The sequence below is a fragment of the Pagrus major genome, chromosome 3, assembly GCF_040436345.1.
Source record: "Pagrus major chromosome 3, Pma_NU_1.0".
Taxonomy (NCBI): domain Eukaryota; kingdom Metazoa; phylum Chordata; class Actinopteri; order Spariformes; family Sparidae; genus Pagrus; species Pagrus major.
Window position 1 is genome coordinate 22,087,855 of NC_133217.1, and position 26,351 is coordinate 22,114,205.

General features: G+C 42.5%; 1 protein-coding gene across 1 annotated transcript in view; it reads right to left on the reverse strand.

Moving 5' to 3' along the window:
* Positions 1 to 25,896, reverse strand: part of thsd7aa (thrombospondin, type I, domain containing 7Aa) — a 207,665-nt gene extending 181,769 nt beyond the window's left edge. The window contains 1 exon segment of the mRNA XM_073463190.1: positions 25,743 to 25,896. Within this exon segment, the coding sequence (XP_073319291.1) occupies positions 25,743 to 25,896 (154 nt within the window).
* Positions 25,897 to 26,351: the final 455 nt, after the last annotated feature.

Genomic DNA, 26,351 nt, shown 5'->3' on the forward strand with positions numbered 1-26,351 from the left:
AGGTCCACGCATCACATGTAAGCGCTACCCTGCTCGCCTTCTTCATGGACTCCAGGACGTTTGCTTTAGTTTCGTCGTAGAGGTGGGGGATTTCTTTCTCTGCTAAGTATTTTCGGTGAGGGAGTTTGTAGCGCGGCTCCATGGTGCGCACCACTAACCGAAACCCCCTGTTGTTTACTACTGAATACGGGCATAAATCCGTCGCGATGAAAGTAGCTATTGCTTTTTTAAGCGACGGAGCCTTCTCCGTTTCGGGATGAAAGCGTACAAGGTGCTGCCTCATGTTTGTGGTGTTGCTGAGGTACTTTATTTTTGCTTTGCAAATCTTGCAAATCGCGTAGGTCTTGTCAGTCGTCTTGTTTGCTCTGTCATAAAATCCAAAGTGCTTCCACACGGTTGCAGTCAACCCCGGTGGCGAGAGAATCGGCCGCTCTTTGGGGGCTGCTAAAGCTGTTGCCATTTTGCAAAGAAACTAACGTTACTGCTCCATTTGTTGTGGTCCCACTCGCACTTCCGGTTACATGTTTTTTGTTCCGGTCTTGCGGCAAAGCATCTACGTTAATTAATCGATGCCAAATTGTCACGTGACGCATCGCGATGCATTGCCACATCGATGAATTGCACCCACCTCTATAGCACAGTATGGCCAAGCATATGGACAAGCCAGTCCTTATGTACTTACTTGACCATGTTTTTCATGTGTACCTTTAAGATTAATCGGAAGAATGACATCAGTGATATCAGTGTCCTACCTCACTAATGTTCTTGGTGCTGAATGGGAGAAGATTCCAAATTCTTCCCCAAATAGTGGAGGCTACAATAGCAAAAGATTAATGCCCATGGTTTTGGAAGTCCAGTGGGGTCCAAAGGTCTTAGAGCGCTAGTCAAGATACTTGTATTTTGCGTTTTTATGTCAGCTATAATATCGGCTAAATAATTTCACTGAAAAGATCATGTCATATATAAATATATATATATATTGTATTCTTGTATTCTTCTCCTTGGTCAGGGTGGAGTCAATTATCTGTAGGTGTCCAACTCCAGAGCAAAACTCACTATGTTTCACTGTCATTCTTCGCGTCATCAACTGTGAAATGCTGGTATTTCTTAGCCCACCTCAAGTTTTTGGCCTGATGAGAAGTGGTTTAGAAACTGCTACTCGTCTTCTGAGATGACAACAAGGCATCCTTTTTTGACAGGACTTTTGTTGATTGGAGTCTTGTATTCTTTATTTAGCAAATTCTTTATCTATGATGTAATGCTTTTTATCTCTCAGTGAACTGAACTAAACTTAAACTAAACGATGCAGTGATCTTCTAAAGGTGTGGTCACTTTGGGTGTACCTGATTGTGCTGAGGTGTGCTTAATTCTTTGTTAAAGCTAGAAACAGCATAATACATTGAGCAGCGGCCCAGATTTGGCCCACACCAGATACGTTCATCCGGCATACATACCGCGTGGAATGATAGCACATGGGCAGTCCGCTTGGCTGTATCTGGCCCAGACTTGGGCTGACATCTGGCCATGCCATGGCCTGCTTGTGGCTCAGATCTGGCAAACAGGAGCAAGTGCCATGCGGTATGTCGGCCAGATAAGGGTGTCCGGGACAGTTTTGCTATTTGAGATATAGCACTGTAGGCTATTATAGGTGATTGGATGGAGTGAGCATGCAATGGACCTAAGAATGTTATTGATTGGTTGGTCGGTCTGTTCATCAAATGTTTGAACAGTAAATCCTGGCTCTTGGCTTTCTTTTACAGCATGATCTCCTGGCTGTGTGTCTTACAACACCATCGAGACATGTTTTTTATTTGTAACACAAGGTAGACTATCTTTTCATTCACCTTTCTATCTGCTCCCTCCATTTACCTGACATGGACCTTCATGTACTCTTTAACCACATTCTGACCCCTCAGCCTACTTCTGACAAGCAAGGCCGCAGGTGCATCTTTTCAACAACACGCCATATACAATAATTTCAACGTAAACGTTTGCACATACCACAGCTGCATTTTCTCTACATCTGCAACCACTACAAGATGCACATCCCTGATCAATCCGCCCCCACAGCACCATTCCACCACACAACCCCCGGCAGGAGAGCTGTCGCAGTTCAAAAAACATTCTAAACAATCATCCCCCTAAACCGATAAATGTTAACTACCTCGCAGCAGAAGTGTCTTCTAACCTGATTCCATGATCATCTCCTCACTGGCCTTTGTCCGGGATTTCGGGTTGGGGTCTTCTCTTCCCCCACAGCTACATACACAGCAGAAATCTACAGTCTGCAGTGAAAGATTCCAAAACAGTTTTCAGTTACTAGAGAAAGAGGTTGCCAAAAGGGTACGTATCGGTCCATTCAGTCTTCTCCTACCCAGTGTTTCCCACAAGCCCAATAGGTGTGCCACAAGGAAAAACTTGGGGAAGAAAGATTCATTTTCTGCCTGCGCCTCGCTCCGACCTTCTCAAGCATTAACAGCCGCATTTCACGTTGCGCCTTCTCTCTCTCACTACGTCACCAACAATAATGCCATTAAATTAATAGTACATTTACCTCCTAAATTTTCCTCGATATCAACATTGTCAAATCAAAGATTACTGGAGCCCTAATCCACCGGTAAGACATGCTTACAACTGGTGGTCGTGTTCACGGTATTCACACTAAAAAAATGTTCATCATGGTTCTTCTTCGCTTTCACTGAAATTCATTGCACATATTTAAATCACTAAGTATCATATTTTGATTTATTTGGGGGTGTCATCCCGATAACATTTAGTCTGGGTTTCATGACTTCACTTATTTATCTCGTTTTGTATCGTGATTTGCACAGTCATGTTAATCTATCTTTGTTTCTGTGTTTTGTTCGAATAATATTGAACATTAATTCATATTCATGGTCTTCGTGACCTCACACATCATTCACGATATTTGCAGTTAATTTCCGTTTGTCATTGCCCTAATTTTCATTTGGTCGTATGACCTTTTATTTAGTTGGGTCCTCGCCGACCTTTAATCATGCTGATCATGTCATAAGCATTAAGTTCTATGCAATCTATTCAGGATCATAATATTTATATCTTTCTTCCCAGCCATGCATGTCTCTATCTAATACTCCTATGCTTCTTCTGCTAGAAATATGTGTCTAAAATCTAAAATTCTGTCCCATCTCTCTTTTCTATTCTTCACTTTTCTTTGGGGGATTTCCTATTCTACACACAGCTTCATCAACTCCCCAAATATTACTTCATCATGATGGAGTCGAACCACCAAAGACTTTCTCATTCTCTTTTGTACACATGGCAATAAATCTTCATGTTCACTCAAAAAACTACGAGTCTCTCCTGATTGAAATGAAGCTCAGCGTAAGTTCAATCAAATGCCTGCTCCCTCGATTCATATGACACGGGCGTTTCTTCAGCCAATCATGTCTCTGCTGTCAAACTCAAAACCGCTCTCCTCTCTGCTGTCAACTGTCATTACAGGCATTCGTGCAACCCTCCTCCAGCTCTACATCCAGTGGCTAGGTTCTACTCACCAGAATAAACTCCCCCTGTCCTCAGATTCCAGGATCCTTCTTCCTCCATCACCACCACCAGTGTCCAGACTCCTATTCTACTCACAGCTTCATCAACTCCCTAAATATTCAACTTCATCATGAATGGAGTCTAACCGCCACAGACTTTCTCATTATCTTTTGTGCACATGGCAATAAATCGTCATGTTCACTCAAAAAGTCTCTCCTGATTGAAATGTGTTGTGTGATCTCCTGACCGTGTCTGAACTCACCATCATCAAAAATATCAAAATCTAATTAGCAGATTATCATGAAATTATGTGAAAAGTAAGCTTTGATGCGCCCCAGAGGTTGAACCCTTTCCATTAACTGCATACAAGCTTTCCTCTAGCACCACCATAGGGCCAAAATGTAATTTTGGCAACAAATTATCTTAGTACCCAAACTGATGTGAACTTTACAGATCAGAAATTAATTCTCTTGAGAGGATTATGCCTTTCTTCTGATGCAGGCTTATGCTAAAAAAAAGGACCCCAGTTCATATATCTGAATAGGAAAATGCTGGCTAAAGAATTTCTAGATATATGACTGGAAAACAGTATCATAACATTTTACTCCAAGGCATGTCACTCAATTACCTGATGAAGACCTTAAGATGCGACTGGCTCAGTAAAGAACTAGTCACTTGACCTCGAACTGAGATTCTTTATCAAAATGATATTTCCAAGGTCAACATGCTCCCATCTTTCCTGCTGTTCATTCTCTATATCATAAGAGTTGAGGCCAGCCTCAGAAGCAGTAGAAAACCACTGCATATTGGACAACTGAAAACAGAAAATCCAAAAAAGAGAAAACCAGTTACAACAAAACACTATTGTTTCGTGTTTGCCATTAACACAGTTATGAGGCCAACAGGTCCACAGAGAGAGAGAGTGAGTCTTATACTGTATAAACCTGCTGAGCCAGTGGTGGCAGAGGGAAGCAGGTGGGTTGTGGGTAATGATGCATTGTGGAGAAGAAAGAAGATCTGTGGCAGATCGTTTTTTTTTAACTCAGATATGGGACGTATAGCTATGTTGAAACTCACTGACGGATTACAGGCTTTCACTACAAAGCAAGACAAGATAAATGGTACAATGAATTTTGTTAACTGGTGCAATCAGAGTTGAATAATAGTGTAGATAAGCCTACATTTATGATATCAAAACAGAATAAACCTTATTGGAACGAGGAGTTGGGTGATTTATGGTCGCAGATGCGCAGTGTCGGAACACCCCTTTTTAAATTGCAAAGATCATAGATTAAATAAGCAAAATATGATAATTTTTAAGCAGAAACAGTATATTTTTGACAAAAAAAAACTTAGGCTCTACAAACGAAGACCAGAGAGGACAAATAATTATTTTGGATCAGATGCATGCAAAGAATCCACAGCGTTTTTGGAGTGACATAAATAATCTGGGCCCAAAACACAAAAAGATTCCTATGCAAGTTTGGTATGAGGGAGCAATATCATCAGACTTGGCAAATGAAAAACCTTTCATCTGGTCTCTTCTCAAGAGCAAATGTGCTGTCTGAAGGGGGAACAAGTATACTAATAGCGATTCATTTTTAAATAGAGTTTTAGTTAGAGAAGAAGTCCAAAAAGCTAATCGAGACCGCTAAAGTTAAAAAGGCATTTGGTGTAGAAGAGCTGCCTAATGAAGTGCAAAAATCTCCCAAATTGTTCTATTCATTGTATTGATTGGAGAAACTGTCTCTGTTCAAGCTCCTCCCTTTGGTCGTTTTGGCGTACAATGCTCTGTAACGCCTACCAGACACAGTTTGTCTGGGGTGTGAGGGGTCTGCAGAAATGTTACCTGCCCGTTTACTGACCCTGGACTGGTTCAAGTCCTGTAAGGAGGGCAGGTCGGCTCCCATTATTTTTTTTTTTATCACAGACCTGATTGTCCATTGCAGTCTGTTCCTGTCCTGCTAGGTTGCAGATCCGAGCCAGACAGTGATGGAAGTGTAGAGAACAGGCTGTATGATCCCGGTACAGAACTGGATAGTGAACCTGTGAAACAGGCTGTTGAGTCTACCAACAGGGTGGTAGGTGTAGGGTAGCCAGTAAAATATTTTGGGATTTCTCTGTTAAAGGTGAATGGGCATGTGAAGTATCTGAGTTATGAGAAGAGTGTGGATTGAGAGAAAAGTAGTAGTTCCACAAAGTAAATGTGTAGGTGCAGGAGCCCGGGCTAAATGCTCACAATCATGGGTTGAGTTAATCTGGAGCAAGCCAAAACTAAGAACTTAATGTTTGTTTAAGAAAGAGTATAGATGTGAAAAATGTGTTAAGTATAATTTGCCTAAAAGTCAGAGATCACAGATAAGATCCGGATTAAGATTTGATAGGTGTTGAGGATGGAACTCTAATTGAATACCTCTTTGATAATGTTTTTGCATTTTCTGAAAATGTCTCCAAAACATGGTACAGGAGGACCGTAACATATGTATATAGATAAATTCCTCTCTTTTGGACTGAAGACTATTGACTTATGAACTGGATCAAACATACAGAGTTGTTTTTGTTTTTATCTCCTGGAATGTTTTTATTTAGGGGAGGTCTATTTAGTTGGATAAAGCTTTTGTTCAGATGTTGTTATACTGTGGTACTAGATGATGGTGGGTTAACATGATGCCAGAATGTCTGATTTGTTGTAAGTGAATGTGTCTGAATAATTCCATGAGGGCCATGACACAAAATAAAACATTCATTCATTTATTCATTTATATGGCAGCACATTCTCATCCCCAACCCATATGGGGTAGACGTGATTTTAGGGAGCTCCACCTCAATTTCACCCTTTATCTCATCCTAATAACATTCAAATCTGTCTCCAAGCATCTGCCATTTATTACAACGCTGCAAACAACATAACAAAACCAGGCAAAGAAAAGAAGCCTACAGAGGCTCTGCAGAAGAAGATTCTGGTGAAAACTTGGCAAAGCTAGCAGACATGAGTGAAGCTTATGGTAAAGCTGCTAGCACAGCTAGCACTCATACTCCGGCTACTAACAAGGATGTCTGATGTTTTTATTGCAAGGCTTTGCCACTTCCAGTTGAAGGAGCTGGTACTGAAGCTCTCAAGGGAAAAAGTGCCACTGGGCGCTCAGTGTACATCTATCCCAACCTCAAATCAGCTACTATGAAAAAGCATATGGCTTTCCAAGATATCAGGGAGAAATGCAGACCCAGGAAGATTTGATGTGGATTTTGCCACCCAGTGAGATTTGTGGTTACAGTAAATAACAATACCAGCACATTCGGCACTCCTGCCGAAGCCAAGAAGTTCCACAGCCGAGAAGCTGAAGACTGGGACTACGACGCTGCTTCTAACAGAAAAATGGACTAATGTAAAGTGCCTGGTGTCATCGCTAGTCATCAGCGGCTTCATCTAGATTCATTTTGACTGTGTTCAATAACTGAGACATTAAAATACCTATGTGCCAAGTAATGGGTGAGAACTGTTTTTTTCTTTTCTTAATGCCACTGTTCATTAAGTTATCCTAATAGTCCTGACCTCTCACCCTTCGGTCTAGCTTTAACTTTGAGGTGGGGTATGGAAGCACTCCCCCGGGTTTTGTTCCGTGTTATAAGGAGTTCTTTGTGTGTGTGTGTTCCTCGATTTTTTTTAACGTATTTTTTATTTATTCTTTCCTTCTTCTTTCTGCACATCCGTTAATTCAAGTTGTTGTTTGCTTTGCCACAGTCAGACAACAGTTCCTTAAAGCGTGACGTCCAATACATGCTACCTAATTCATGTAAATACAGCGATGGTGAAGTTAAATTAATTAGCTGGAATGTAAGAGGGATGAATACATTAAAAATGGGGAAAGTGTATGCACATCTACACTTGCTCAAAGCTGATATTTGTTTTCTCCAAGAAAACACACATTAAAAAAACTGCAGCAAAAATACTGTGTCCTTCATGGGCATCCCAGGTTTATCAGTCGAACTTTAGCACAAAAACTAAGGGTGCTGCAATCTTGATAAAGAAAAATACTCCTTTCATCCACACTCAAACAATTTCTGACCAGAGGGGAAGGTATGTAATAGTTACTGGAACTTTAAACTCTCTTCCAATGACGTTAGTGAATGTGCATAAGCCAAACTTTGAGGATCCAGTCTTTTTTGAAAATGTCTTCAATACTATACCAAACCTGTAAGATTCTAACATAATTATCGGTGGAGATCTCAAGTACGTCTTTGATTCTATCCTAGACAGGTATTGCCCCCAAGTGAGCTCCCTTAAAAACAGTGCAGTCCTGTAATTTAGTAGATATTTGGAAGCTTCTCTACCCCACAAATAAGGATAAGTTGATTATTATTAGTATAAGTACCAGGTGCTTCTCAGTCACTTGAAGCTCCCCAGTGCTCATCACCTGGCTATATGTATGACCCTCAGCCTTACACTGCTGCATTGCAAGCTCTCCAAGGCAAGTACGGTCAACCTCGGCAGCTCATCCAATCGGAGCTGGGCGCCATTCTCAACTCACCTGTCATCAAGTTTGGTGACTCTGAAGCCTTTGACTCCTTTGTCTTGTCCATCCAATTTCTGGTGGGCATGCTTGGGACACTGGAGGGGCCAAACGGATACGAGTTGAGATGTGGATCCAATGTCAACCGGCTTCTGAGTAAGATCATTATACATGGATGGATTAATTGTTTCCTTCTGAGCCGCGCCGTTCTTCAGACAGGGTTAGACCTGACCTACACCATGCCAGACTTGGCAGCCTGGTTTCAGATGAAATCACAAGCTAAGCGCCTCTCAAGCCAAGCTGCAGTGCTCTATCAGTGTGATGCACCCAAGCCAGCCAAGGAGGACCAATGTGTCATTCACCAAAAGGAGAAGACCATGACAATCCTTCTCAACTCTGGGGAAGTCATTAACACTCCAGAACCTGCTCGTCCCAAGCCTGCATTCAAATCCAAGCCATATTGTCCCTATTGCGACAACAAGGAGCACTTCTTGAATACCTGCGACACCTCAAGAAGTTGGACACCAGCCAAGTGGTGGATTAGAGATCGGTAATGGTGTTGGAAGTGTGGCCATAACCACATTGCTGAAGTATGTACCCTGAAGCAAAGCACAGCCCCCTCTGAAAGCAGCGAGTTGTGGCTTTCCAAGAGCAGTTGCAACCTTAAGGAGACTTACTCCAAACTGAGCTTGCTGTACCCATCCAGCGGGTTATTATGTGGTCTGACTCCACCACAGTACTTTAGTGGATTAAGTGAGAGTCCTGTAGATATAAGGTGTTTGTGGGCATACAAGTTGCGGTGCTACAGAGCTTGACTGAGCCTGAAAGCTCGAGATATGTGAACTCTGCCATGAAACCCGCAGATGACATCACTCAGGGTCTGACCCTGGAGGAGTTAGCATGATCACATCGATGGCACCAAGGTCCAGAGTTCCTGCACTTACCTGAAGACCAATGGCCTACTATGCCCAACGCCGATCCTGAACCTGATGACAGTGAGCTTAGAAAGTCTGCAATCATTGGGAAAGTGACCATCCCTCCTGGTTCCCAACTTCCCGCTGTCTAAGACTTTTCTTCATGGAAGGACCCCATCAAAGCAACAGCTAAAGGCCTTCGAAGGGCGGCTGATCCCAAAACCAAAGATCAACCTTGTGAAGCAGCAGACTATTTCAATGCTGAGAAGGCCCTCCTCAAACGAGCCCAGCTGGACTCGTTTGCAGATGAGATCAAAGCTCTCAAGTCAGACCGTCCCCTTCCCTCTGATAGTCATCTGGGTTCTCTATCACCGGAGTATGAGGACACTACAGGTCTCCTCAGGGTTGGGTACCACTGCACAGAGCCAAAAACGTGGAAATAGATACTATCCACCCAATCGTCCTGGATCTGCACCATCCAAATCTGCTCATCCAAGAGTATAACCAGACTCTTCTCCACCCTGGGCCTGAAAGAGTACTAGCTGAACGCAGATTCTGGGTTCTGCGTGGCAGAAAAGCATCCACACTTCTGTTGGCAGCTGTGCCAGCTGTGGAGAGCAAAGCCTGACATGCCTAAGATGGCTGACCTTCCGCACTCTCTCCTGTGTCTGTACAAGCCCCCATTTTATTCTACTGGGGTGGACTGTTTTGGGCCGTTTCATGTTAAGATAGGGCGGCGGAACAAGAAGAGGTGGGGGATCTTGTACAAGTGCATGACTACACGCTGTGTACACCTTGATCTCCCAGAAAGCTTGGACTCTGATGCTTTCCTGATGTCACTGAGATGCTTCATTTCATGCCGTGGTGCACCTTTTGAGCTTCTTAGTGATAATGGCGCAAATTTTGTTGGAGTAGACAGAGAGCTACAGGAAGCATTTGCTAAGATGGAACCCAGCCTGAAGGAGCAGTTGAACAAGCAGAAGATCAGGTTCCGCTTTAGCCCACCAAGTGCACCTCACTTTGGTGGAACCTCGGAGAGGGCAATAAAATTTGTGAAGGCAACGCTCAGGGTCATTTTGAAGGATCAGGCTGTCCCTGAGACCATCCTTCGCACAGTCCTTATCAAAGTGGAGAGTATCATGAACGCGAAGTTGCTGTGCTACCTCTCCTCAGATGCCAGAGATTCAGATCCCATCACCCCGAACATCCTAATCATGGGACACCACGACTCTTCCCTGCCACAAGCGACTATGACCATTTCTGGTCCTCCTTCATTCGCAACTACTTACCAGGTTTGCAAGAGAGGCAAAAGTGGACGAAGGATGGCAAGGAATTGTCAATTGGCTGATCGGCAGCTACTTCAGCACTCTGGCCCGTTGGGAAGATTACTCAGATACCATGGACCGATGGCCGTGTCTGGCTGCTGTACAGGTGAAGGACAAAATATATGTGCGTCCTGTGTCTTGACTGGTGCAGCTTTCACATCTCTCTGATGAAGACCCCTGAGAGGCTTTTGTGTTTCTGTTCAAAAGATCTACGCAGACTTTTGAGGATGGCTGTGTAGGAATGCCCTTTGAGTCTGTTAATTGTATCTGGTCCTTAGAGTGTTACGAGTTATTACTTTATTTATATGTCCCTAATGTTACTGGCAACCTCATTATTTGGTTAAGTGACTGGGCGGGTCGCTGGCCCTTTAAGAGAAATGAGAGTTTACAGTGGCTCCAGTAAGTCTTTCAGTTTGTCCGATGGCCAGTGAGCTGCAGGTTGTTTTCTACTTCAGGGAAGTTATGTTACTTACTAATCCTTCGGTTGGGAACACTTCTTGTTGTTGTGTTTATAAAACATACATATAACTGCGGTCACGCGTGATTCTTTAGTTATCGTGGTAACTCCTCGGTCTCGCAACTCCAGCTGTCCGGCAGTGCTGTGCCGTGCTGCACTCAAAACAGAGCCGTTGGGGGTTGCCGGACGATGAAGCACGGAGCAAAACCGTACCGGAGCCTTCCGCAACGCACATGCATCCAGTGGAATTCTCAGGTTACACTTGACGTATGTCATCTTGTCTGAGAGCATCTCCACTTTGTTGGACACTGCTGGTTGCCCTCCCTCCTGAAGTGATGCTGTGCTTGGTGTAGCGTACTGAAGTTGTTATTTTATATTTTTCATTGATTTTATAATATTGGTGTGCCCAGCTGAAGTAATTTGTTTAAAGAAAATACATATCTATTTTTCATCGTTATTTGTACAGGGTTTAAAATATTGTCCACATACTAAGTGTTGTACTTACACTTTAGGAGGCAAGAACTATCCCTTTAAGAGTTTTTTTTTCTTCTTTTTTTTTGACAGAGGACTGTGTTTGTTTAGACAAAAAGGATTCTATTGAACTGAGGACTTTCTGTCAATAAAATTTGCAAATTGGTGAAGATGGACATGTTTTGGGCCATTCATTTCAGGGATGCAACATTGGCTCTGGCATGTACGCATTTATCAGAGCCAATGATGCTCTCATCATGGAAGCTCTAACAGGGCAAAACATTGTATTATAATGAGTCCAATACAATATTCATGTTTGAATAACAGAAAAAAAAACATTTAGCAGGCCTGCCACTTTTTCTTAGCTTTGCCATATCTAACCTTACAATTGCCAGCTACTGCTAGCTAACCAGCAATAAGTTACAACATCAAAACACATTTTCAAAATTATTTCTGAATACTAACAAAACTAGCTTGACAGCTATGAGTGCTAGCAATGGCTAAGTTGGTAGTTTATGTTCAATATGATAATATTGGTGTTTACTTACAGGTGAATGAGACATGAGGTAGATACTTGTAATGAGATGTAGGTGGAGTGGCTTTGGAGAGAGTCCTGAGTGGAGGGGGTGGGATTTTTTGGTTGGACACTTTCAAAATCTAACCTGGGCATGACGGTTTCTCCATCTTACCAAACCTAGCCTTAACACAAAGGAGCTGGCCTCCCTTTGTAATCACATGTTAGACAAGCATTAAAAAGAGACTGCAGTAGAAAGGAAAGAAAATGGAAGAAAACTGGTTTACATGTATTTTATGAGATCTGGAAAGATGCAATGAAGAATTAGCAAAAGGCAGTTCAAGAAGCAAGAGCATCCTTTTATTCTTACTTAATTTTATAAATTCTAACCATTCGAACCTCAGAATTTAATATAAAGTTTTAGACTCTGTCACCTGGTCATTTTGTTGATGCCTTTTTTTTTTTTTTTACAAATAAGGTAAATGACATTTGCCCCCTCCTCTCATGTAATGTTTTTTTTCTTACCGTCCTTTACTGCTATTATTTGTTATTTTAAATTTTAAAAAAATCAATTTTACTGTGATTTTGTCTGTTTTATTGCTTATATCCCTTTTAATTGCAATTACTCATATTGACTTTTTGTGTTTTACATTTTCTGCCTTCTTGTTTTAACTCACCTTAAACTAGGCTTTCTTGTGTTAGCTATAGGCAATTGGCAATAGGAGTCAACATCAGTCTTTTATACTTTGACTTTGGACCTGAATTTGACCTCTCATCCAGAGGAGAGTGTGTGCCTCTTCCTTTTAGATTTACCACTGCAGGATCATTTATTAAAGGGTGAGTGTGTCTCTTTTGACCGTGAAACAGAAAGCTCACTCGCTGGGCTCTGGCTGTGTTTTGACTTCAGTGGCCTCCTCGGGGCCTCATTAGGCCAAGGATGACTGGTGAAACTGTGTTTGTGTCTTCCAGGGAGCCGCTGCCTCCAAGACCTGATGAATAATACATTGATGACTCTAGTTAAACTGCTGTTATTTAGGGGGGTTGATGGTGTTTGCTGATATAAAGAAGAAATATTTTGCACCTCATATCTGTCTCTGTGTCTTGCTCTTAACTGCATTAAATTTAATTCAATTCAAAACAAAGCTTAAAGTCTGAACCCACCGAAAGGCTGGAATACAGTGTACATGACACACCACAACAGCAAAGTGTTGGAAAGTAGAAGTTGCAAACTATAGAGTGTTGTTTTTTTTAGAAGAATGTCTAGTACAAAAATGTACCATTTGTGCAGATGGTGGCACCCAGTGAAAGATCATGGGGTCATACAATCAGAGAGGGTTTGTACTGTTGAAGTTTAAACATACTCAACAAATTAATAGTAATCTAATAGACATATTATAAGAGCATGTGTACAACGTTGTTATCCTGATGGTGAAGAATGGATTGGCTGAGAGCATGAATTAATGTGTCCACAATGGCCCATTAGATTTTAATATTTTCTTGGGTAGAAGATGGATAAGAAATGTTTTTCTACTCAATAAGTGCCTTTATAGATTTCCTCTCCATTTAAAAATGGGGTCTTTTATTTATAAATGTTAACTGTGAATCAAAATCATGTTTGTTTTATTTCTCTCTTACTCATTTTCTGTGAGTGTGGTTGTTTGTCCTTGTATGTGTGCTTTCCATCTTATTTGTCTAGCGGCACAGTCTTAACTGTCCGAGGTCGAATCTCTGCTTGTGTCAGTGCCTTGGCTATTTATTACACATCACACAGAACAGTGCTTTCCACCATATCACTATGTGTGTGTCATTTGAGGTTCTGCCAGCAGAGTCTCACAGTGTGGAGATAGTTTTCACAGTTACACTTACTTCTGATTGCTTCCTACTGCATGATTCCATCATTAAAGCCAATATATCATGTGGCTGAGCACATTCTCCCATTAAGATGGTGCCGTGAGTGGCAGCCTGTTACAGCAGCTCTCGCTCACCTTTGAGCTTTTTCTTCTTTTTATATTTCTTTCTGTACTTTTTATCTGCTTTTAACCACTTCTTTTTGGAGCTTGTTTTACAGGCAGTATGAAGACCAGAGTTGCTTTTATCGCTCTCGTCATATTACTGCTTTTTTCGCTGTTTTCCGCCATGTCCGGGGAGCCTGTACGCGGCCCTACTGTTTACAGTAGGGATCAACTGTTGGCCCTCAGTAGCGCCGCGGTGCCACTGCACGAGCAGCCCGATGTGCAGACCCGTCCTCCCGTCTGTCATCATGGGGAATGTGAGATCTCTCCCCAAAAAGATGGACAAGCTAACGGCGCTGACCCGGCATCAGAGGGACTACCGTGAGAGCAGCATTATGGTGCTCATGGAGACGTGGCTAACGGCGCTGACCCCGGACACGGATGCTAATGTGGATGGTTTTCAACTGCTGCGGGCGGACAGGACGGTGGAGAGCGGTAAGAGGAAAGGAGCAGGGCTGGCTGTGTTTGTTAAGGACAGATGGTGTAACTCTGGGCACATCACTGTTAAAAAACAAGTCTGCAGTAAGGACATTGAACTTTTAGCAGTTAGCATGAGGCCATACTACCTCCCGAGGGAGTTTACACAGGTGATCGTACTCGCAGTGTATATCCCCCCTCTGCTAACGCTGATGCAGCTTGTGATGCTCTTCACTCAGTCACAAGCTCACTGCAGACACAGCACCCACAGGCCTTCTCCCTGATCTCTGGGGATTCCAATCATGCCTCTCTGTCCTCCACCCTGCCTACATTTATGCAGTATGTCACCTGCCACACCAGAGACAATAAAACACTGGACTTATTTTATGCCACAACCTGGTGCATTTCCTGCCTGTGTACAAGCCCCTGGTTAACAGGCAACCAGCGGAAACCTGCACAGTTAAGACATGGACTGAGGAGTCTGAAGAGGCTCTGAGGGACTGTTTTGACTCAACTTTGTGGGAAGAACTGTGCGTTTCTCATGGGGAGGACATCGACAGTCTAACAGGCTGCATAACGGACTACATAAACTTCTTTGTTGATAACACTGTACCCACCAGGACTGTACGGTGTTTTTCAAACAACTAACCCTGGATTAATCCTGACATAAAGGCTCTCCTGAAGGAGAAAAAGAGGGCCTTTAGGTCAGGCAACAAGGCGGAGCTGAAGACTGTGCAGAAGGAGCTGAGGAAGAAGTTCAGAGAGGGGAAGAATAGCTACAGGAAGAAGGTGGAGGTCCAGCTGCAGCAGAGTAACATCAGTGGAGTCTGGAAAAGCCTTAAAACAATCTCAGAGCTGAGGAAACCAGACTCTCAGGCTGCCGGGGATCAGACGTGGGTGAACGACCTGAACTTCTTTAATAGGTTTGTCCTTTTATGGACCCACTCCAATTTGCCTACCAGCCTGGCATCGGAGTGGACGACGCCATCATCTTCCTCCTGGACAGATCACTGTCTCACCTGGAAAAGCCTGGAAGCACTGTGAGGATCATGTTCTTTGATTTCTCCAGTGCTTTCAACACTATACAGCCTGCACTTTTGGGGGACAAGCTGGAGCTCACGGGGGTGGACCAACACCTCACGTCCTGGATCCTCGACTACCTCACCAACCGGCCACAGTATGTGAGGACTCGGGACTGTGTGTCGGACACAGTCGTCTGCAGTACGGGGGCCCCACAGGGAACAGTCCTGGCCCCTTTCCTGTTCACCCAGTACACTGCAGACTTCTCCCACCAATCACCCCACAGCCATCTACAAAAGTTCTCTGACGACTCTGCTATCGTCGGCCTCATCAGGGACAGGGACGACAGGGCCTACAGAGAACTTATTAAGGACTTCGTAGACTGGTGCCAGCAGAACCACCTCCAGCTCAACGCCGGGAAGACCAAAGAGCTGGTGGTGGATTTCCACAGGCACAGACAACCCTGCACACAGATGAACATCCAGGGAACGGACATTGAGATGGTGACATCTTACAAGTACCTGGGAGTTCACCTGAACAATAAACTGGACTGGACTGATCACACTGCAGCAACCTATAAGAAAGGTCAAAGCAGACTCCATCTGCTGAGCAAGCTCAGGTCCTTTGGAGTGCAGGGGGCACTCCTGACAACTTTCTATGACTCTGTGGTGGCATCAGCCATTTTCTATGGAGTAGTCTGCTGGAGCAGCAGCATCTCGGCAGCAGGCAGGAAGAGACTTGATAAACTTATGAAGAAGGCCAACTCCATCCTGGGATGCCCTCTTGACCCAGTGCAGGTGGTGGGAGAGAGCAGGATGATGGATAAGCTGTCATCGCTGCTGGTGAAGGAGTCCCACCCCCTGCAGGTCACTATCACCGCACTGGTCAGCTCCTTCAGCGACAGACTGATACACCCCAAGTGTGTGAAGGAGAGGTATTGCAGGTCCTTCCTTCCTGCTGCTGTTAGACTGTACAACCAGCACTGCTCCCAGTAGACCTCACATGTGTACTCAAACTCTACACATATTCTCATTCTCACTTTGGTTTGCACTAACTGGACAATTTTTAATACCCATATTTATTATTTGTAAATAAAAATACTCTGCCCACACTGTGTATAACTACACTGTTCATATTGTAAATATTATGTTTATACGAGTCTATTCTATTTCTTATCTTTATTTTTCATATTTTTTATTTTTACTATTGTCTATTGTAATATTCCTGACCATTGGCTGCTGTAACAAAGAAATTTCCCCATTTGCGAAACAAATAAAGTAATTCTGATTCTGATTCTGATTACCAATGACTAAAATGCTGTGAATTTCCCCTAATAACCCAAAATAAATTATGGTGACAGACATTTCTCTGCACACATTACCACCAACAGTCAGCATCAGTTTCTTTTAACCATGACTACCATCTTCCTCCAACTTTAAACTTAAGTAAACCCATACTGTTATGGTGGTAGGTAAGAAATGCTCATATGAATCAATTTTGTAATGCTTATATGTTGTTTTGAACAGCACTAATAAACAACACAATCTGAAAGTAGGAAAACTTGTTGGTGGTGAGTCTGCAGCCATTTAAATTAAACACAAAAGGTAAAACCACTTGTCCCTTATAATCATTGTAAAATAAATAATGCAACTAACAGAAAACCAACACAAGCTCAGAAAACCACACTTTTGTACATGGCTGTGTCAATCTGTGAATTTGATGTTAAAAATTGAAGTGACTCAAGAGTAAGCAAAGTGAGGGTTAGTTGGAGGTGAGTGCTAATAGAGCATGACATGGAGAGGAAGAAGCAGGTTGATGAAAAGCTCTTTATGCTGCTTAGGCCAATCCTCCGGCACGTTTCCCAGGGCTAATAAAGCCGCACAGGGAGCATGAGTTAGCCAGAGGGAAACGGGTTTATCTCAGAGCAGGAAGACATCACTAATCACTGTAATGTGGTTAGTTGCACTGGTATTGTTCTGGACCACTGGCTGAACTCCACTTTCCTTTAGGTTCCAAACAGCTTCCACAAGCAGCTTCCTATTGCCCATCACCACCTGCTCCACATGCCTCCATTCTTATCTTTCCATCTTTGAATCATTATGTCTGTTTGTTGTCAACCATTTATGGTGAAGAAACCTTTTTTGATGGTGGTTCTGATGGTTTTTGGTAGATTTGATTCTCTGACGACTAATTATAGTGATTATAGTGACTGAAAATCAAGGAAATAGAAGGGCAAACTGGACCTATAGATGACATTACTTGAATTGGGAAATTCCATTCAGACCATTATATACTATGTATTCAGAGGTCCATGGTCCCCAGAGAATGAATCATGAAGACTTTGCTAAACCTACCCAACCTTAGTCAATATTATTGAACAAAAATCTTAAGATTTCTCATGCATTCACCAAGTGATTTTTCTCTGCTGTCAGTGTGGCCTAAGAATGGGGAAGCTGTTCCATCTGTCCATCCAATACTTTGGTTTAAAGTGAGATATCGCCACAACTTCTGTCCAGATTAACATGAAATTTGTTGTGTATTTCATGGTCCCTGGAGGATGACCCTGAAAGATTTCAGCCCAGTAGGCTATATAAATGTTGGCAGTTTATTTTTCTGCGGGAAGGTAGAGGGGATGGTGGTGGTAATACAGCTCAGCAAAATGGCTGCTAAGCTAGTGACCACTGTTTAAGATGTGGTTCACCATTTGTAAGCGTGAAACCACTGGATATTTTTAACAAGGCATCAGGAAATTTTGCAGCCGTCTTAGAGGCGAAAAAATTCTGATATTTTTGACGAGATGTTGGGACATTTCCAGTTGTGTTAGTGGTGATAAAAACAGGTATTTTGAACCAAAACATGATCTTTTCCTATGCCTAACCAAGTGTTTTGTGCCTTAATCTGACCAGACCATAAGCACAGCTCAGTAACAACATAAAATTAATAACTGAGCCTGCAAAAACGTAAAGTTGCAACATGAAGAAATGTAAAGTGTCAATGTATGTGCAGGTTCAGAATTTATTCTGAAGATTGGGTTGAAGATTTTGGTGATTCCCTTGACATTTCCTGCACTGCCACAATCATGTTAAAATGTATCTGTGACCAGCACAGTCCATGACAAGATACTCAAAAATTAAGGGCCACTCTTTTAGTCTGCATCTATTGTTGAACTAAAAGAGATAGTCTACTCTTTTAGTTTTCTTGGGATATTCATGGTTACCAGAGCATGAATCCTAATATAAATGACAACCTCCTGACTGTTCCTTTGGTACCAGCAATGAGGCCAACATTTCTACTAATTGGCAGATTTTCTTAAAATTTGCCGCGTACATTCATACTCCCCAAGGAGTGAGCTCTGTTTATTTTACAGGACTCAAAATTTGTTAAGAATATTCGGATATTTTAGAGCTTCACTTGATTGTTTATTCTGTAACATATCTGAACTTTGTGTTTTGTGAGTATTTTTGGTCCCCAAAAATAATGTGCCACATTTAACATGACTTTTATTGCATATCCATGCACCCATAACCCCAATATCCCTAACCAATCTTGAGTAGTTAATTCCCTCTAGTGCCATCCTCATGACCACCTTTACCAGCACCGGCTGTAAATGCTATGAGAATAGCCATGATTTAGCTAAGAGTTTGTTGTTGTTGCTGTCATATGTTGGATATGATGAATATGCTCTTTAGACATGTACTCTTGCTAATAGTGGGCCAGTGTCAGTCACTCAAAGTGTATTTTGTTTGTGCTCACCTTTTGTCAGTTAACAGACAAGGTGGTGGACATGCAGTGGAGTCGCACATGGATCGAACAAACCCCACTTCCATGTAATTACTTAGCCTCTCCATGTCCACTGCCTGTAGGTGGGTTACTGACAGTATACTCCTCCCCCACTGTCAACCCTTTCACTGGGAGTAATGAGGCACACCACGCACACATGAACACACTTTCAGCACAAGGCCCGTGTGTGCGTGTGTATGTGTGTGTGTGTGTTTAAGTGAATGGGAGTTGCTGTAGCTGTTTGTATGAGTGAGAAATAAAAGAAATTGAATAAAATAGCATGGAGGTGGGTGCAAGATGAATTGCACTGTCACTCTGCTTTTGTGAGGGTGTTAAGATTCTAAAGTATCGATTATAAATTCTTTTTTTTAACTCGTCAAGTACAAAAAAGCAGAAATAACAGAGTGTTCGTGTTAATGGGGATTACAGGGACGATTAAAGACAGCAGACGGCTGAGGGGGAGACAAAGACACAGCACTGAGTCCGTGGAGTACTGGTGTGTACAGGCACCTGAGTGTACAAACACTCTTTCACACACACAAACACACACACACACACACACATATCCCTCCCCGCCTCCACCTGGGACGGCCTGCCAGGCAGAATTGAACAGCTGGAAGCAGCTTCTTCAAACCCACACAGAATAATGGCAGCAATTTGGCACTTGATGAATCCCAGGAAAAACAGAAATAATTTCACCCGCCTCCATCATGCCTTGATAGCACTCCAGCTCTGTCTGCACAGGCCAATCTGACGCTCAAGTGTCTGTTCAAAACAACGAATGCCTTTTAATCACTTGTGAACATCCATGTTTTTACTGAAAGGGGTGCTCGACATCAGCTACACTTAAAACAGGTTTTGTCCTCCTTAGCTGCACATGCTGCTACACACATGAGAGTTTTATCAATACAGTCAGGCATTTTAGAAAGTGAAATGAGGAGATCAATAGGCTATCAGTTTAATCATTGTAAGTCATGTAAAGAGGTAAATCCAGATAGGTATAGGGTAGCTTTTTTCAAGTTGTAAAAAATTATCTAAATACATCCAAGAGTCATGGCTTTTATTAAGAGTTAGGAAAATAAAAATACAACCTTGCTTCAGGGACAACTATTTTGAGACACTGGTAGAAAATGTAGTTAGTGGGAATGAAAGTTATACTGCACTGAAGAAAAAAACAGAACCTTAAGTAAGCTGAACCTAGAGAACCCAAGGTGAACTGCTGATAGGAGATGGGATGTGTACAATGGTCTCTGGTGTCAAAGTTTGCTCAGCCTCCTCCATTTGAGGTTTTGTGGTGCAATAACAACAGCACACCACTTAAACCGTTTCTTCTGAGAGACACCTCTCATAGTTTGCGCAACAAGAAGTACATGACAAGACCCCATTTGTCATTGTAAAGGGGAGCAATTAAACACTGTAGTACTATAAAATTAGGAGACTTGATGTTTTTGAAAAAAAAAATCATCCATTGCTATTAGTTTTCTGGTGAAGACGGAGTTGATAGCCTCACGAGTCCCCTCTCAGCTCTGAGGTTATAGGTCCCCTTGAGAGAGGGGAGAGGGTGGTCGTGTGTGTGTGTGTGTGTGTGTGCGCTGGGGGGATGATTCTATGGGGACACTGGAGGAAGAACAAAGAGCAGGTCATGTGACTTGAAGCGTCTTCTTTTTTTTGTATGCCATATGGTCAAAGCATCTGCAGGACAGGACTTGAACAGAGCAGCACGCTGCATGAGGACAAGACATTGTGTTGTTTTCTGTGTGTGTGGTATATACAGGCCTAAAAAGCCTCCATTCATTTGTCTCTCTGAAGCTGACTGGGTCTGGACAGGCGAGCTGCCCCACCAATTACCATCAGTCATTGCGTTGGTTTGTTCGACTTGGCAGAGACCTTTGTTGTCCTGCATTGTACCAGGAAGTGTCCTGCCCCATGGTGTACGCTAGATGGTTTGCTGCGTTGAAAAGACCAACAAGTGCACCCTGTATGCAGTATAGTATACAACACCAAAAACTGTTTTTCAGGACTGTTGGAAACCTGAACAATCACTGTGACTTATAAGATTTTATTTCTGAATGCCTGCTAAATGGGAGGGCAAGTTTTTATTCCTTCCTAAAACTTGCAGTCATTATTTACAAATGAGATATGAGGATCGAGGGAAGACATCAGTGTGGAGCAGCTACAAGCACATATAGAGGGTCAAGCCCGAGCTCATCACCGCCCTGTGCATTTGTGTACTTTGAGTAAAAATGAGCAGTCTGGCTAGCTTCATGCTACTATGCACTGTACAAGACTAAAAACCATTTCTCACTCTTTATCTCTCCTTTGCCTCTTTTTCAGTGCAGCCGACACGTCTGCTTCCTCTGTAATAAATAAATAGATAAATGATGAAGCATTTGAATACTGATTTGGACATCGATTACCATAATAATAGTAGAAGCTTTGAGGCTTTGAAGCTTTTGGGTTAGCCCTAGTTTTCACTGTTTTCAGAAAACGTAAGAACTTTTACCTCAGACACATAATATTCTGCAAGGCTGGATATATTTAGTTGTTGCATCTGTATGCAAAAGATCTGGGGCTGCCTTGGGAGGTTCAGTCTTTGAGCTGTTTAAAGTGGATTTTAAAGGATAATTCTGATTCATTACTCACTTTTGTAGGTTTGGCTATCGTCCCTTTTGATTATGATAAAATTGTTCAAAGCAAAGTTATTGTGGAATTCAGAACACACAGTTACATTGCTGCAATGAAGTCCAACATTGAAGGAACTAGAGCAGTCAGATAATCAGACAAGTTGTAATGATTACAGGAAATCTGCCTCCACTCACAATTACAAGTAAGTACAGTAGGTCATCATTAGTCCAGGTCATAATTCAGTTCCACTTTGTTTTCCTTTTCAAATAAGTGTGTCTTGGGGTTTGTGTACAACCCAACTGCTGGTCTTTCGAGACCCATCAGGACTCATCTTCTCATAATTGTTGCTGAATATCAAAAATCCAACATTCCTATCTAAGTAGTGAGTTTAATTTAATTATACATGATGTCAAACAAAGTTGCTCACTTCTCTCCTTTTTTGAATATATGGACGCCCCTTGTCTCTCACACACACACACTTGCCCATGACAGCTTGCTTGCTGTTGCTCTCTCTCTGCCTCTGTCTTTCCTCCTGATGCAGTCAGTGGTTCTGACACTTTCATCATGACTGTAATGTTCCAAAAACACTGAGCTAACAGAGGAAACACCATACTTTTGAAGCAGTATTAAATGAGTAAACCAACTGTTCTATGGATTTTATGGACAACATATCGTGACTGCATGAATGATGTTTGAGCTTCACAGTGCAGAATGATGTATCTGCAGTTTGTTTTCAAATTCAAGTTTCACTGTGATCACCTTAAAGTTTTTGCAATTAATTTATACTAGTATGATGTGGAAACTTGAAGCTTTCAGTGTACCGAGATGGATTTTCCAGTGAAGCAGGAGATGTCTTGTATTTTATACATGTGTCTATCCACAGATTCTTGAATGAGGAAGAACAATGTGGAAAATGCATATCAATGTGGAAATGTGTAGACTCCATGAAACCCAAGAGAACCACATGCTAACCCAGAGAAGAGCAGGAGTCTAATCCTCAACCATCTGTCTGTGGCTTCTGTGTTCCAAACTCAAGACAATACAAGCAAGTCATCTGCCAAAAAACATCACACACAGTGCCAGATTACACACTGCGATAAAATTCCATACATATGTAGGTTTCATAGGGAAGTAATGTGACACACATGACCCTGACTCTGACATCTGTTTCATTTAGCATTTTTGGCCTGGTTACACATCCGCTTTGGAAGTACTCCAGGGGAATGATTAAATGGATTAAATACTAATATTTCCACCGTGCATTTAGTAAAATCATACTCTCGGCACATCCGCACATATTGCTGGGAACAGCAGTCTCTTGAGAACCCACCCCCTCATATTACTCCTGTGGCTAATTTCAACCACCTATCTATACCAGCTGTGCGGATTTAGCAAAATTGTCATGGCAAAAATATATATTACACTCCACAAAAGAACCTCCTTTTCCAAAAGGTCAACAGGAAGCCTTGTTTCTCCTGCCTCTCCCAAGGTGTAAAAAAGCTGTCTGCATTGTTGTGTCGAGCATGAGGCAAAGGATCGCAGCTCTGACAGGGAGGCAGGCCCTCACCAAAAAATGACACATCAAAGACAAGAATACACCAACATGCAAAAACGGTTCAGTGCCATCCTGTCAGCAAGCCAAACTAGAGGAGATACACACATACATAAACATGTCTATACTGTATCTAGGTTAACTTTGTCTGGCCAATCTGCTCTGGTTTCTCTACCCTTAATCTCCTCTGTGCATTAACACGGTGGGAGGTACTGCACATAATACCATAGGATTTCCATTCCGTTGCACAGGGTGTGAACAATGAAGCTGGTAAACAACAATTAGACAACAAATATCATCATCTAAGGTTCAGAGTATGTGAAGAGAGTTTGTCCTATTTGTAAGGTGTTTTGGATTGAATTGCCTGGTATTCCGTGACCTAACCCTAACCCGCAGGAATGAAAAAATGGATACAGCATTTTTTTTAATAATAAATAGTTTAACTATTGCTGGACAGTTAGATAAAAATATTAAATGTGCAGGCCTCAAAAAAATACAATGGCATGCCAGGCTACTGGGAATTTAATCAGCTGCACTCAGAGTGGAACCTCTACATATTAAAAGTGGCTATATATTATATTTAGTAAGAGCATCACTAAACTAACAACAGTGTCATGTAGTTTGAGCCCTTTTGGAATCAGTTCTAAATATTTTATTTTTGTTCCGTATGGATTGATCTATTTCATGGCAGTGGTGAGGAACTATCAACAAAGAAATTATACTGTACAGTATAGCTTACGAAAGTTGATGTTAGTCTACACAGTTTGGCTTTCCATCTTTAGCAATTAAAGCTTTTTGTCCCTTTACAACTTTCAACATGTAGGTTCGTATTGCACCCAGAAAGTGGAAGTTAGTAAACCTAGCAAGCTAATGTTAACTCCTGAGTCATCAGCAGCTCCTGAACACCCTAGCATTATCTTAAATGATGATGTGATAATGGCAAATGACCAGTCAAAACCGTCAAAAACAATGGAGCCAGGCCTCAAGTAACACCAGTCCACTTTAAAAATAGCAGAAACTAACACAAAACTGTTAGCTTGTTGAAAAGTGATTGACTGATGATTAATTGAGCACTGATATTTTTGGTATCAATGCAAGCTGCCTGGTCTACACCAATGTAGGGGATGCAGTCAATAAACAGGAATATTTCATCTAAATTTCTTCTTTCTGGTAATTAAAACTTTGAGCAAATAAATATACAATTCAAAAGTGATGTACAATTTTAGTAGCCACACACAAACACATTTCACCAATCAAATTACAGTTATGATCATTGTCAGTGGTAAAAAAATCAACACCAATGTTGGGGATGCAGTCAATACAAAGAAATACATATTAAGTTTGCATTTCTTCTTGGTAATTACAATTTTAATCACAGTCTACAATAAAAACCAAGCACCAAAAATGTCGAGCATACGTTGATTTCTTAGCAATCACTCTTTTAACACTTTTAATTTCAGTTGGACTAGGAGAGCTTTATTTGCACTCTGTACATTATGGATATTACAAAAAAAGATTATTAACAAGTATAGATCACATTTCAGACTCCACCCAAAGCCAGCATTGATCACACACAGGCTGAGCTGCATTGCTAGGACTATACCCATTGATCAGCTCCTACTGGTTGCGGGGTTGCAGACCCCAGTGTAACCAGTACATTGATCCAGCATAACAGAGAGAGATTAGACAGTGGTGAAACAGAACATTGATCTCCAGCTGGATCCAAAGGGCACTCCTGTTCCAATGGGTCGGAGAGATCCATCCCCCAACTCCTGCTCCCATCACTTCTCCACCCTCCTCCCCTCCTCATCTCCCTCCTTCACTCTGCTCGCTGAACCATGCATCAGTATTGTGTCCTTCTGACCATGTGCTGCTCTCTCACAGTGAATGAGTCTCGACTGGTGAGAGGCACCACCCAAAACAGCAGCAGCAGGGAGCTTCCTATTACTTACAGCTGCCTACGCTGCAAAGCTACTATACTCACAACACACCGGTTACTTATTTACAAATCAAAGACCTGCATCAGTATTAACCTACTACAGTGCGCGTTTGCCGTCTCCTTTGCAGCGTGCTTGTGTTTACCCCGCTTGAGCCACATGCAGCTCCAGTGCACACACCATTTCATCAATTGCACTCATGTCAAACTGTGATAAATGAGTCTAATAGCAGTGCAAGGCAGCCGAGGAGTCCCAGCTGCCTTGGCAGAACAGGGGACAGCCAGCACAGGCCGCTCCCGTAACTCCCAGTCTGGGGGTAAAGAGACATTCACCTCAGGGACTGCAGTAAATATGTTTCCACACTATACAGTAGCAAGATGGCTCCAATGCATCAACCTCTGCCACATGCATGTCTGCGAATAACAAGGCCGAGCAACTTTTGCTTTAAATGAACGTTCTGTTTATTTGCAGGACGTTATGATGAAATCATAAAAAGTGAGCAAAACAGTCAATGCAAATTAATTTAAAAAACACAGAAAAAAGAACACTTTAAGCAAGTTCACCAGCTTTCCCTCACATAGTTTTGTACACAAACATTTGCATATTAATATTTCATCAAGACTGCAAAGGTGGTAGTGAATGGGACGTTCGGTGGTGAAAGAGTAGACAGGATGGACCATACCTGTTTGCCAGATATACAGGGGTTTAGTTTCCACTGCAGTTTGTGCATCCAGCTCCAAGATGAAGAGAAAGAGCAGCGCTATCCTCCAGAGAGAGAGGAGCGGGTCTCCTCTTGAAACCCCCAGCATCCCCATGGCTCTGCCGGCCAGCCCCATGGCCACCGCACGGCAAGTAGAGTAGTTCCCAATGCAGTGAAGGAGGAGAAAGCAAGCCTGGCCACGCGGTAAAGAGCTAGACTGAAGTGTGTGCGTTCTGCTTTGTCCACGCCAGTGCATCCGAGAAGAGGTAATCCCGGGCGAACGGGGCAGAGGGCTCCTTTTGCTCTCCTCGTCCTCTCTGTTTCTCTTTCTCTCTTAAATCCTTAATGAGGGACAGCAGGGTCTGTCAGTAATAAAAACAGGGAACAATAGATCCCTAAGCCTAGCCTGCTGCTGCTGTATGTCGGATTGATGCAGCGCCTCCCTCCTCTCTCTCTCTCTCTCTCTCTCTCTCTCTCTGTCTGTCTGTCTGTACACACGTCTACCCTCTCCAACCCCCCTTCCTTCTCACTCGTCTCTCATTCCCTTGTCAGACTAGGGAGCTAGATGGGGCAGAAAATAACAGCATGAGT